Source organism: Caretta caretta, chromosome 3 (genome assembly GCF_965140235.1).
Source record: "Caretta caretta isolate rCarCar2 chromosome 3, rCarCar1.hap1, whole genome shotgun sequence".
In the NCBI taxonomy this organism is placed as follows: Eukaryota; Metazoa; Chordata; order Testudines; family Cheloniidae; genus Caretta; species Caretta caretta.
This window is the reverse complement of record NC_134208.1, coordinates 168,268,157-168,282,191: the sequence shown is the minus strand read 5'-3', so window position 1 is coordinate 168,282,191 and position 14,035 is coordinate 168,268,157. Positions and strand designations below refer to the sequence as shown.

Below are 14,035 nucleotides of genomic sequence, written 5' to 3'. Positions count from 1 at the left end.
GTTTGCTTTCATAGCAAAACTAATAGGTATCCACTTAGGCTTATCCACACCAGGCCCTTCAGTGGTTCATAACGTACCAGGCTTATCCAGCGAACAGGCTGTGTCATCTTGCATTGCACATTTTCAAGTCCATGTTTTTAAAAAGGTTCCCTGGAAACTATGCTGGGAACAGCACAGGAATATTTAAGGGCTTCATAAAATTCAGAAAAAATGGATTTAAAATCCATCTGTTTATTTTTATAAAATTCCCAGTGCTGTAGCATGTGGATGCCAAACATTAATTAAAACAAATATATGAAGGATGGTCAGATGACCATTATTATGTTAACCCTGTGGCTACTTTATGTAGTGGTAGCATTCTCTACTCCGACAATCGAAAACTTATCACAAATTCTACCTACTCAGATTCCTTCCTGTGCCCTGAAGCCTGCCAGACTTTATTGATTTTGATGTAAACATACTACTGAGATGATTAGTGCTGTAGAAAATATATGACCAGCTGCTCTGAGAAGCATACAGGTGAGCTGCCAAAAGAGACAAAGGCTAGCCTCATATTTTCAAACTGGGAGGGTGTTCTGAGAAGAGGCGCTGTCTGTGCAAATTCAGAGGTAGGTAAAAGGTAATTTAATGAGGACATTGTCCACCCAAGACATTTCCAGGAGACTCTTGATCAGGAGTGGGATGTTGTACCTAGGTCAGGAAATGCCATGGACAGAGGTTATTGCTGACCAGACAAGGAGCATCTTGTGGTTCCACATTTCAGCATGTGACATCACTTGCATGTAGTAAGCACTTCAAGAAAAGTAACTGCTGGCCCAGTAATAAGTTGCATCTGTAAGAACCCTTGCATTCAGCTTAGCATTAAGGGTAGGGGTGGAAAGTATTTATTTTAAAATGGACATCTTACTTTGAACCACTAACTGACCAGGAACAGGAAGAAACTTCCTTTACAGCCAGGTGGTTCCATAACTGTACTTTTCTTTGAACCATCTGGTACTGGCCACTGTCAGAGCAGACAGGATACCAGATTAGGAGGACCCTTGGTCTGACTTAGTGTCACGCTTCATATGTTCCTGTGCAGTTTGATGTGTACATAATATAAGACATATCCTGAATCCCAATAGATAGGCTATCTGTTTTTATACCTATATGTACATTTTGGCATCCTAATGACATAATAACATATGGGGAACAAAGCACCTGTGATGCTGATTTTACCAGAAACCAAAGGATAAAGCATCAGCAACCTAGTTTGTGCACTGTTCCTCCCTCCCCCCTCAGAACCATTCAGATACAAATGCCTTGATCCTCATCTCACTCACACTGGTGGAATTTATGTATAGCTTCATCAATGTCAGTTAAATTATATCAGTGTGAAAACAGTACAGGAGCAGAATCTGGCCAGGGAGAATAACTCTCTCCTTCTACCCTCTTGTCAGTAATCAAGGATTATTAAATGTCTTGCAACACGCAGTAAAAATCTATTAAATGTAAACTAAGGTGTTCTCTGTACTAAGAACTCCTTCAGTTTATTCCTTAAATGGGATTTTAGTTTCCATGGTATTGCATGTTTTGGCAGAGAAGGTTATATTCTCAACAGGGCATTTAATAGATATTTAGTCAAGTGGTTGCCTCCAGCATGCCATACACATACTAAAAAAAAAAAAAAAGCCTGTTATGAACTACTTTAGTTCAGACAAACTTTAAATACTCTGCTTAAGAATCTTAACTACAGCTTTTCAGGCTGCCATGGCAAGAAATCAAAGTTTGACAAGAAAAGGAAATGGATCAAGAAACAAGAATCCCTCCCTGATATTTTGCATGTATCCTTGTAAATCTGTGAATAAAACCGCCTTTTCCCACTTGCTAAAGAATCTATTAAATTTACTTAGTCATCAGAGCAAATCCCACATCTAATGTCACATTGCTACTGGTGACTCATAACTTCAGGAAACCTGCTGAAAGTCTGCAAAATAAAAAGAACCTTAAATCTGATTTCTTGCTCTTGCTTGGTTGTGGCAGGGCTAATATTAGCCTCAGCTAAGTCAGTCTCTGGTTAATCGCTGGTCTCATGAGCTGTGATAAAGATTGGTGCTGTTGTAGGTCAGGAGAAAGGTGTATCAAATAGGGGTTCAGTTTCAAAGGTGTATCAGATTGGGGTTCAGTTTAATCAGTGTGTGTACTGTATGGACTCATAACCTTTTTTTTTTTTTTTTTCCCAAGGAACCTTGACTGTGTTGCTATCTTATTGTAAAGTTAATTATAGGTTAGCTGGCTGGAAGACACACTGGAACTTGCCAACTACATAAACTACTAGCTCTGAAGCAAGTAGAAAACTACCAAATTCAGCTCCTTTTTGAAATAGGTCTTGGGTTTAAGTCTTCCTGTTGCTTTATAAATGTCACCTTCTACTCAGCATAGAATCTGAGTAGGCAAACTTGCTCCCAATAGGAGCTACTGGAACCTTAAATGGACCGTGCTATTCAATGTAGCAATGTGCTTGTGCATCCCTGGAGACAAGTCCTATGTATAGCAGAAAGTCCTCAGCAAGTTTTCCCAGGCACTGTCAATACACTCCACCCTGACCCAGCTGCTTCACCTCTAGGAGCAAAATGCTAATTTGTTCTTAGAGCTTATTCAGTCCCTTGCCTTTCTGCCAAGACTGCCAATAGGGTACTAATTGTGAGGGTGTGTTTTTTAGATGTGGCTGTCAAGTCCATGAGGAACTGGACTGAGGCCACCAGCTTATTTCACATAGGCTACTAAGTAATTGTCAGTAACTACTTTTACTCATGTCATTGGTGTGAAATTGATTTCTCCCCTGCTTTGAGCCATTCAGTTCTATGTGGAGCATTGTTTTCAATAAATCCAGAGAGACTGTGCTGAATTCTTGGGAATAAGTGATACCTTCCAAGATACAGTAGAACCTCAGAGTTACAAACACCTTGGGAATGGAGGTTGTTCGTAACTCTGAAACATTCATAACTCTGAACAAAACATTATGGTTGTTCTTTCAAAAGTTTACAACTGAACATTACTTAATACAGCTTTGAAACTTTACTATGCTGCGTTTAATCATCTGAATTTAAATGAAACAAGCACAGAAACAGTTTCCTTACCTTGTCAAATCTTTTATTAAATTTTCCCTTTATATTTTGTAGTTTATTTTTAACAGAGTTCTGTACTGTATTTCCTTTTTTTTTTTTTTTTCTTCTTTTTTTTTTTTTGGTCTCTGCTGCTGCCTGATTGTGTACTTCTGGTTCCAAATGAGGTGTATGGTTGACCAGTCAGTTCATAACTCTGGTGTTCGTAACTCTGAAGTTCTACTATACCTAGGCATGAAGGATAAGCTTGTGACTGAAGTACAGGCATTAAGGAGATCGGTGTTCTCTTCTCAACTCTGCCACAGACGTTCAAGCATGACCTTAAGCAGGCAATTCTAATCTCTTTGTGCCTGAGAGCTATACAAAACGGGGAAAATATTTGCATACCTCGGAGGGGTGTTGGGAAGCTTATTTCACTGTAGAGTGCTTTGAGATCCTTGATGAAAGACACCATAGTATTCTACTTCAGCAGAGTGGAGCCTTCCTTGGTGATGCTTTTGATGCAGAAATCCAACTGATTTTAAATTGTGGATTGTTTTTTTAGATTTCTGAGCCCCATCTTCCTCCCATGATGCTCCTTGGCCATTCTCAAGAGGTTACCTCCATTGCCTGGTGTCCTTCAGACTTCACTAAGGTTAGTTTCTAGAAAAACTGTTTTGGAATGTCCTGTGAAACCAATGAATGAAGGACCAGATGTGACCACGGTAGTGTTTGTTTTACAAAACTTGAGGGGGTATTTTGACCGGGGGTGGAATCTTCTCTGTATGGAAAGCCTTGTTGAAAAGAAAATGGCATAGATGAGCTGGCTTGCTACACTCTTCCCTTCACATAGAGTTAGAGCTAATCCAAAATGTTTTCATGACAATTCCTAAGACGGTTTAGTGCTGTGAGTTTAAAGTCTAGATTATTTTTTTCATTTTTTGAAATATTCCACAATTTTTTTTAAAAAAATCAGAATTTTCAATTATTTTTTCATTTTTAAAAAGTTTTCTATTTTGATAAAAGCTACCAAATGACTAAGCCAACCGGTCAAAATTGGTGATTACTTTAAAAAAAAATTCTGCTACAAAAAAGCCATAAACGGTAAACAAAAGTTTTGAGTGAGAAATGGAAAATTTCAAGAAAATAAAAATGTTTTTTGCGAAAATGTTTAATTTTTGGGAGGGAGGCCATTTTTTGTGGCATCAACCCACATTGCCCGCACTACATTTTCAACCAAATCCTCAAGTGAATTCAATATGATGCTGTATTGAATTTTTTCAGGTAATTTGAGTCCTTTGATAACTATTAGTAACTTGGAAAAGTCTGTTCCTGGAAATGTATGAAGGCCTTTCCTGATGGAAATTGTTATGCTAACAAATTTGTTGATTATTGATTAATCTAAATGTTATACTGGCAAAATTTGAAGCCATTTCTTCAAGGTCTTCAGATGCTTGTGAGTTTTGTTGATGTCGTCTGCTGTCTGTCCACTGGTATGTTTGCAAATCTAGTGCGCTGAGAGCTTTAGTGGGAGGATGGAAAGAACATTAATGTCTGTTCTTTCAATAAGCCATATGGAGTCTGTCAACATGACTTCTAATTCAATGCTAAATCCAAGAGCCTCACTGTCCTGAACCATATCTTAATGAAAATGCAAGGGTCAGCATTAGTGGTTCCCCCATATGGCCATCACTGGAGGGGAGGGAATTGTTGGCATGGAGAGTAGGGTTAAGGGACCAGTCTATCTCCAAATCAGGAATAAGCCCTCCCACAGCTATGATATCCGAGGAGTCCCATAGAGTTTCTTGCTGGCAGTTTCAGTTGCCCCTCTGCCCACCATTGTTAATCAGCTACTTTCTCTAGGCATCACAGTAGGCCCTCAGGAGGGATTTGAATTAGGATCGGGTAGTGGCTTTGCAGACAAGCTCAAGAAGTACTTTCCAGTTGTAGGGGTGGCATAGGAATTGCTGTGCTGGATGAGACCTCTGATCCATCAGGTCCAGTATCCTGGCCATGGTAGCATGGGAGAAGAAAACAAACAGGGCATTAAAATCTGGGCCAATGTAAAAGGAGTCAAAGGCAGTTCAGAAAGGAGTGGTGGTTAGGCAGGTCCTCAAATGCAAGGACAAGAAGCTTAAAGTTGATGCAGAGGAGATGAGGAGCCAATGGAAAGACTGGAAGAGGCGAGTGATGTGGTCTGAACCCCAGGCAAGGAAGACAAGCCTACCAGCAGTGTTTTGTAGAGCTGATGTTGGTGTTGGGGAGGCCAGAGGAAAGACGTCTTGATTACTGTGCACATAGGCCTTAGCTCTTCTTTCTTTCTTTCTTTCTTTCTTTTTTGTTTTCACTAATTCCCAGGTGCATCACTGTGTACACAGCACAAAGGGAGATTAATAAAAGTTCTGATGCTTGCTGGGCAGGTTCCATTGATTATTTGGAAGAGCAACTTGCCATTATATAGGGATCTGCTGTACCTAAACTTTAGTCCTGTCTCTTGCTTTTCTGTACCAAGTGCTGCTGACATTGGATGATGGCAAAGTCTGCAAAGACTGCTTAGTGATGCAATTCCAGCATTTGTCCTTGTTCCAACATTACCTATTTAGAACACGGCAAATGTTTGTCCCCAAACAAGGAAAGGTGAGGAGTGAGAGAAGGAGCATTGGACATTGATGCAAAACGTTGAATTCTTATCTTCTGCTGTCTGTTTCCTCTTGGAACATGAGCTTTGGATTGTGTTTGGGTTTCTGCTATTATTTACTGAGTTACTGAAATGTCAATAAACAAATACTGTATATATTGGCACTTGTGGAGCAAATGGCTGCCTGCCACAGAATCTTCACAAAGCAAATGGGGAGGCTGCGATTTCTTTGCCATAAAAGGGATAGATGGAGGCTTTCTCCTGTCAGATCACATTCAAGGGAAATAGATAGCTTTTTCCTCTGGTACAGTAATTAGACAGCATTTGTTTTTCGCTGGCAGTTCCTTTACCTATTTGTTAGTGGGCAAGGAGGACTCCAGGCAGAACACTTATTGGCACGGAGTGCTGAGAGTACCAACTCTCTTGGATTGATTTGCCAGGGACTGTGGAACCTGGCTTCACAGTGGCCTAACCTACTGACTTATGCTGTAGATCGCCACATGTTCTGATGACAACACTGTGAAGATTTGGCGCTTACGGCGTGACTATGATAAGGAGAGACTGACATCAGGCAAAGTCAACTTGGTAGGCTGGGTCTGTCAGAAGAAACCAGAAGAGCAAAATGGAATAGGTAAGGCCCTTAGGGGTATTTTGTCCCACAACATAGGAAGAGGACTTCAGAATTCTGTGTATTTACTGGTTCAGGAAAAGCTTTCCCCTTGGCTATTGCTCTTCGTTTCTTTAGAAATGTGAATTCATGCATTTTCCCAGGCCTGACGCACCATCCAGTAAAGGGCTGGTACTGCATATGCAGCCCTGGAGCTTTGAAATTTTCCTCTTGCCCAGCAGATGAATTCAGTTAAATAACACTGACTTCCTCTCTTTTTGCTTTTAAACAAAACAAAGCACTCACTTTCTACAGGACAAGGTGCCTTTTCAACATTCCAGAACTATACACACCTGCTTCTAAACTCTTACATTCCATTAGAAATGTAATCTTCATTTGACTCTGTCTTGCTGTAAATTATTGTTCCAGCACAATACAGTAGTACTTACTGTAAGACCCAGACATGTGCAGTTCAGTGATGGCTTTCTAAAATGCACCAATTCTTTCACCACTGATGTGTGTACATGGAAATCTATTCACAAATATTATAAAATAAACCAATAATAAATCATGGAGACTCCTCGCCCATCAACTTGTTAGGATTAGTTAATAAATGCCGTCCCCTTCTGGAAAGCCTGGGAGATCAGATAGGCTTTGCAGTATCCCCTGAATGTCAACAGACTTGGGTTCTGTGAGACCAAGCATGTCATGTTTTGGTCTAGAACTTAATTGTAAACACCCTGCCAGAGTCCTCACCAAGGAAACGAAGGGTCCATTAGCTCCAATGCTGATCCAAACTGCTGCAGGACCATAGAAGGATAGGCAGTCTCTTGGCACGTCCCAAACCATGTGTGAGAAGTCTTGGATCAGAGAGCTAACTTAGTTTGTGTTGAACATGCATCAAGTGTCACATTAGTGTATGGTTGAAATGAAAAGGGAAGGGGAATAAACCCCTCAGCAAAGTGGAATATGAAGATAACTATATCAGAAATACAGAAATATTTAAAATTTGGACCAAAACTGAGTTGGTAGTGGCTGGTTGGTGTCATTTCCTGTGTTGTTCCATCTCCCTCCATTGACTTTCGAAATGTGCTTCACCTTCATTGTTGTAAATACAAGTGGAAGGTTTTGTAATCCCCCATACTAGGATAACATAAAAATTAACTTTTTGCCAGTGCGTAACTGTCTTGCAGGAAACTTGCGGGACAATAGGTGGGTAAGTGCCAGCTCTCTTCCGTAGTTGCTCACGACACACATTCATGCACTTTGTTTCGGTGAGCTGCTGAGAAACTATTTCACATTCTATTCCCTGAGAAATAAATATGGACATTAGTCTTGTCAAGAAGCTTGAAAACCCAAAGCTGCCTGTACCCTGGATCTTTACAAATCGAATTTGGCAATTACACTAGATAAAATATCATTTCTCCTTGTTTTCTATGCATTAAAACAACCCAGGAGGGAAGAGGAAGTACACAGACCTTGTGTATGCAACAGCAGGCTTCCTGCTGACCTTGGCTCTTTGAACACAAAACACATGCTGTTAGAATACGGGAGCTATCTGCAAACTGATTCATAGTTGGCTAACCAAACAGCATTTCAGGACTGCTTAGATGAAATCTAGATTGCATCCTACCCATTTAAATGGAACAAATTGTGAAGTTGTGGCTGTGCGTTGACTGTTGACCTGCACTGTGGCATGCAGCAAGCACAGCTTCCTTCCTTTGAGGAATTATGTATGTAAATTTGCTAAGTGATATTAATTTCTCTGCACTTCATGTAACCAGAATCGCTAGACCTGGGCTGTACCTTGAATTTGTGATTTTTTTGATTCTTGAAGTCCATAATGTTGCTGTAAAAATTTGATAGGGTGAGGGCAAGAGAGAGAGAAATCCCCACTGTTCGTATACATTGTGCATTTATCTGTCTGAGTCCTACAGATACATACATCATTTGACTGGTAGCTTGGTAGAGGCTTGCACTCAGTGTTAAAAATAACAGCCTTGCAGAATGTCAGTAAGTGGTATCAATGGCAATAGACTTGACTTGTTAACAGAATTTGAGGTCTGAATGTTTGACTGGTGCACAAACTGCTACAAAAAAGCTTGCTGCTTCTGTTCTGTTTCCCAGCACTGGAACACAGGCATTTGAATTACAGGCTACCTTTCATCATCCCCATCAATACAGCATCTAAATCAAGATAGCTTCCACTTTTCTAAAGGTAGTGACTCCAGAATATATTTTTAAGTCTGCCACGGTTGTGGGCAGCCACATCCTCTTTCCAGCTCATCACCCCACATTTCTCATGTATGAAATTTGTAGCTAATCACTAGTGAGAGAGGGTTGCTGAGATCACTACTACCCTTCTTCCACATCTAAGAGCTTACATTTTAAGTACAATTAATTCTCCAGCTGAGATAATATAGTCCTGTAAGTAAGTGCTTATTAAGGCCAAGATTAAAAGACCAAATCTTAGCAGTGACCCTGCTATGAGTTCATAATAACTTGCTTCAGTCTAGACTAATAAATATCATTGGGGAAGGAATAATTAACTCCACCTTGTGCTTTAAAGTGGTTGACATTTGTATTCTACTCTGTTTGCTCAGCACATGAATTTAAAGGTGCAGAGACAGTATTGGGCAATATAATATGAGAGTCTTCAGGAAGGATAAGGATAAAAAAAAAAGCTTATGTATAGTGTGTTATTGAGAAGTTATGTAGGTGTTTACACTATGCACATCTCACAAGTAAGTACAAGATTCTAAAAAAAATGGCATTTCATTCACACAAGACTTCAGCATCCTAATTAAGTACTTTACCACATAACAGCTAATGCTGAGAATTAAGAGTTTCAGACTAAATCCCTGGTATGCAGCAAATGTTTAGAGCCCTTTTGCTCCTTGGTGAAACAGTGTGCTTAAGGTGGCTAACGTGCTGTCTTATTTAATTGTACCACCTCAAGTTTAAGGCCAAAAAGGTTCCTTCAGATACATGACATTCCAGCATCTGAAAAGCAGGCATTGGACACACATTAGTACATCCTCTCTCTTCAAAGTAAAATCTCTCTTTAAAAAACAACTTAATTAATGATTTGTTTTGGCCTGAGATGTAGCTTAAATGCGTGCTGCCCTCAGATTTATTGTGGGATTTCTAGTGTACAGCTTATAAACACTGATGACTATGCTTTGCTTTACAATGTAAGAAGTGGGCACGCAATTGAGTAGATGGATTTATATGCAGTTTATTTCATAACATGCTGATGATTTCAATAGCCACTGTGCTATATGGAAATTGCTTATTAAAAAAATTGGAAATTGCTTATTAAAAAAAAAATCACTTATTTGTCATGGCAACCAATCCATCAGTTACTTCCTTGGAATCTAAGACCTCGTACAAGATGCGGGGAATTTCTAGCCTGTCCCTTTGCACTGTAAATAACTGACCTCTACCCAGTAATCTATTCCTTGCAGAATATTTTCCAGCAAAAGGATAGTAGGAGTAAAGTGAAACCTTTCTTAGCTCCCACCTTAACTATCTTATTGGTGTACGAATGTCAAAGCCTAGTTGGGACAATTATCCATAATGGAGAGCATTCTAATCTAAGGCTTCATCTACCTGACAACTAGTTGTGGGACTGGGTTACAATGTTTCCTGACCTGGTTAAAAACCACTTATAAATGGTAGTGTAGATGGGATCTGATGATGTCCCCATAACTGAACTAAAGCTTTGGACAGTTCTGGGTTTTAAGTGAGCGACAGGGATACAGGTCACATCTACAAAACTTCTAAGTGCACTAAATCCTGACGCAGTTATAGCTATTGTACAGATTGGTCCTCAGGAAAAAAAATAACTGGGCTGAGGCACTTTCTAAAATATGCTTCCCTCTCTTCCCATTGCGGCTATCCTAGGAGGCCAGATTACACTGGACAAGGTCAATGACTAAAATACGTCTTGATCCTTCTGTCCATTTTAGTCCTCTGATTGCAGTTCTTTTAAGAGGTGCCAGTTACAACTGAGGTAGACGAGTGCCATCAAATAAGCATCCTGTGTTCTGTAGAGTTTTCAAAAATGCTCAGTATTGGCCTAACTCTGCTGCTGTTGAAATCACTGGGATCTTAGAGGTGTTTAGATCTGGGATGGGGAGCATTAGACAAATAGGTAAGCTGCTAAATTCAGATTCTGAATGTCCCAGAGTTTTGGGGGCTTCTTTAAGGCCTATCTTTAATCTGTCTCTCTTCACTTGCTGTTGCTGTACTGTGTAATTCACGTGACGGTTTTGTTTCTCTTCCATCAGTACTACCAGTCAGCACTCAGAGTACTCCTGCAAAAGTCTCCATGGTGGGCAGCCCATGCATTTCCTCACCACGGCCAGCAGCTTGTGCTCCCAACTATACCGGGGACCTTCCTCTTTCTACCAACACTCCAACATTCTCTCTCAAAACCCCAACAGTCAAGGCCCACACTCCAGCGAAGCAAAGTGAAGCCATATCAGGCCCTTCTCCCAAACCAACATCTTCCACCAAGATGTCCATTAAACACTGGGTTACCAGGACTCCGTACGCCTCTCCACCGGGGATGGGAACAAAGACGCCTTCTCCAAGAAAAGCTCTGGCAGAGGTCACACAGGGTCTTCCAGTGGCAGTTGGCACTCCCGTAGAACCACATTCACGGTTTGAGAAGCGAGCCAAAAGGAGGCTAGAGTCCAGCAAGGGAAATCACATGGGGCAGAAGTGTCTGAAAAGCTGCAGTTGTGTGACTGAGCTGGACCCAGTGGCTAAAAAATCCAGGCTGGATTTGTGCTTTTTGGCAGCAGGCCAAAAGGCCGGTAATGAAGACTGTCTGAGCCTTGCTGAGTTGAATAATAGAACTGAAGGAGGTGGCCAAAGTCCAAAGGAGCCATCCCTTCCTGAAAGCCCTCTTAATCAGGCAGGCTTCCAGACTCCCCCTTTTCCTTTAAAGAACTCCTGCAGGAAAGGGGCTGATGTGCTGGACAAAGAGAACAGTTCACCTGGGGGAAAAAACTGGCTGTCTGCAATGGGAGAGAAGCTGAAGACTAGCAAGGCCAGTAGCCAAAAGGTGTCAGGCAACAGCCCCCAGTCCTCTCAGAGTCCCAGCACAAGACAAGAGGCAGCAACTGCAGCCAGTCCATCGGGACCTGTAAGTAGATTAGGCATGGTTACAAGAGCAGAGAAAGGGTTGAACTCTGGGTTCTGTTCTCTTCTTGCTGTGTTGCACAACTCCCATTTGCAAGCAGTTAACTTGTGTATCAAAAGGATCATCAGACCTCATTGCTTGGGGGAGGAGGGGGTGGGGAAGGAAGGGAAATCTGATATAACAAGCCCCAGTATCTCTGCCATACAGGGTAATGATGTTATAGTCTTGGGAGAGAGAAGCAGAACTGATGTTGCTCATCTGAAAATGATTTAGAACAGAGTACTGGAAAACGTTCATTGTCTATGACACTGGCACTTACAATGCAGTTCTACTCTGAAAATAACAGCAGCACTTACTTGACAGATCTGCTGCTTACATGTATTCACAGCCATATCTGCCCACTTAGGTGACATAGATTGGCCCCCACTAGCACTGCAGACCCAACCCAGCTTTTGGAGAAAATGAGCTGAATTTTATTCTAGCTCTTGTATCAACAGAATTTGTACGTCTGTAACAATTGTGGGACTAAATTCTACCCTCGGTTACATCTGTGGAAAAACCATTGAAAACAAAGGGATTGCACAACTGTCAGAGGGCAGAACTTGGCCTGCAGACTCCTTACTACTTGTGTTGTGCAAGAAAGCAGGAACCCAGCCTGACTTTCAGATCCTAGGGTGAGTTTGCAGAGCGGTTAAAATGGTTGGCAGATGAGGAGTTTTTTGTGCTTTAGAGCAAATTCTCAATTTGCATGTTGTCATTGAATCAATACAAATGGAATCCCATGATGCCCGTAACTTCCAAAGTTAGTTTTCAGAGGACCGCTGAGCTTTGTTTATAAAACTGATAACTGAGATATGATTATTACAATCTTTAGTTACACCAGAATTTGAAATTTGATGGGAGAATATAATTTGGGCTACAAATAATCTTTGAAACTGTCATCATGACTGGGGCTTATCTTGGTAAAATTGCTTCCTATTGACCTAAATTTTGTCTCACACCAGCACTTGGGTTCATAGAGTGCTAACAATACAGGCTATTCAGTAATGCACTTCAGAGGCTTAGTCCTTTCATGATTGAATGTCTTTCTAAACAACATTCTCCAGCTCTACCACAGATTGGTCTTGATGCAAATGAAAAATCTGTGGCCTGTGTTACGCAGGTCAGGCTAGATGATCATAATGATGCCTTCTGGTCTTAAAATCTATGAAATTTTGTACCTGGTGGAGACAGGGTAAGAACTAGAGCCCCTAGCTCTTCTCATAGAGCAGTAGGGTAACGCCAGGATTTTAGCAAATGTTTCCTGTCTCCAAATAGGATCTGAATGTCCCAGAAGCCATACAAATTATTCCAAAGAACATAATGGTTGTCCTTTTAACAGTATGTAACTTGGCAGCTCCTCAACATATGCAAGCTGTCGCAGTTATGGAGGGGAGAAGCTTAAAAGACTTCTACGGTGTGTGCAGAGTTTAACCTGGAAGAACTAGATGGGGCATCTACTGTCAAATACATATGTTTATACTTGACTTGAATCTCTTCCAGGTTGCAGTCACTTCAGTTTCCATGAGGAAGATCTGCACGTACTTCCATCGAAAGTCACAAGATGACTAGTGCAGTATGCTGCATTTGAAAGAAACCGTAGCCCTGGATGTTGACACACCACTGGTGCTACCAAGAGTGGATTTAGCAACACAGAAGGAGGAAGACACTAGGATTAGCCAATGCATTGTTGGCCCTTAATAAAGCTGGATTTTTTTATTCTCTTGTTCTTTAAATTCTTTTATAAAATCTATTACACTCTGTAGCCTCAAGTTATTTGAACATGAAACATGTAGGATGCTAATTAATGGAGACTCACATGCCATTAACATGAAGTAGGTGATGGATTTTAAAATATATGTTTGCTTTTAATACGTCACTCAGTTAAATGTTCCCCCATGAGTTCTTTTGCACATGGCATCTGTGAAATGCTCTAGTTATCTCTGGAAAGAGACCTTTGATGTGTGTTATTAACATTGTCAAATACAACTTGTCAGTTGATATTTGTTTCATTATGTCTGATCTTGAAACTTTTGTTTCAAAATCACATCTTGGCAAAACATACCATCTCTTTTTGATAGCAGCTGAATAGAGATGGCTGTGGAGAAACTGTTGTTGCAGATAGACGGGAGCCACCATTTCTGCTAAAGGATATTTCTACAGCTTGTTCCTTTTGTATAACAATGACTCTCCCATTTCGGCAAAGAAGCTTGTAAATTCGATTTAACTGCCTGTAAATACAAAACATTTTAATGTTCCAGAGTGTCTGTCTTACTGTTCCAGTGTTGCATGGGGTGCTTGCTGTGTGAGGAAAAAATACAGCATAGCTAAGGGCATTTTTGCCTCCTTTTTAAAAAAATTCCCCTCTCCTACCACCTCCCAAGTTTACTGCTTTCCATACTCCTGCCTCTGCTAGCCCAAGGACACCCATGGTAGTCTTGTAACCATGGAGACCATGGCTGTCGAGGCTGGAAGCCTGATCGCCCCTTTTAAATCAAATATCGTCAAGGTCGGTT

The 14,035-nt window shown here is 40.9% G+C and overlaps 1 protein-coding gene across 2 annotated transcripts in view; it reads left to right on the top strand.

Moving 5' to 3' along the window:
• The window catches only part of DTL (denticleless E3 ubiquitin protein ligase adapter), a 33,420-nt gene extending 19,644 nt beyond the window's left edge, over positions 1-13,776 (top strand). For both annotated transcript variants that reach the window (XM_075127097.1, XM_048843121.2), the window contains exons 12-15: positions 3,649-3,738; positions 6,214-6,352; positions 10,621-11,483; positions 13,023-13,776. In XM_075127097.1, coding sequence (XP_074983198.1) covers positions 3,649-3,738; positions 6,214-6,352; positions 10,621-11,483; positions 13,023-13,091 — 1,161 coding nt within the window. In that variant the 3' untranslated portion in view covers positions 13,092-13,776. The remainder of the gene's footprint in view (positions 1-3,648; positions 3,739-6,213; positions 6,353-10,620; positions 11,484-13,022) is intronic.
• The last annotated feature ends 259 nt before the right edge of the window (positions 13,777-14,035 follow it).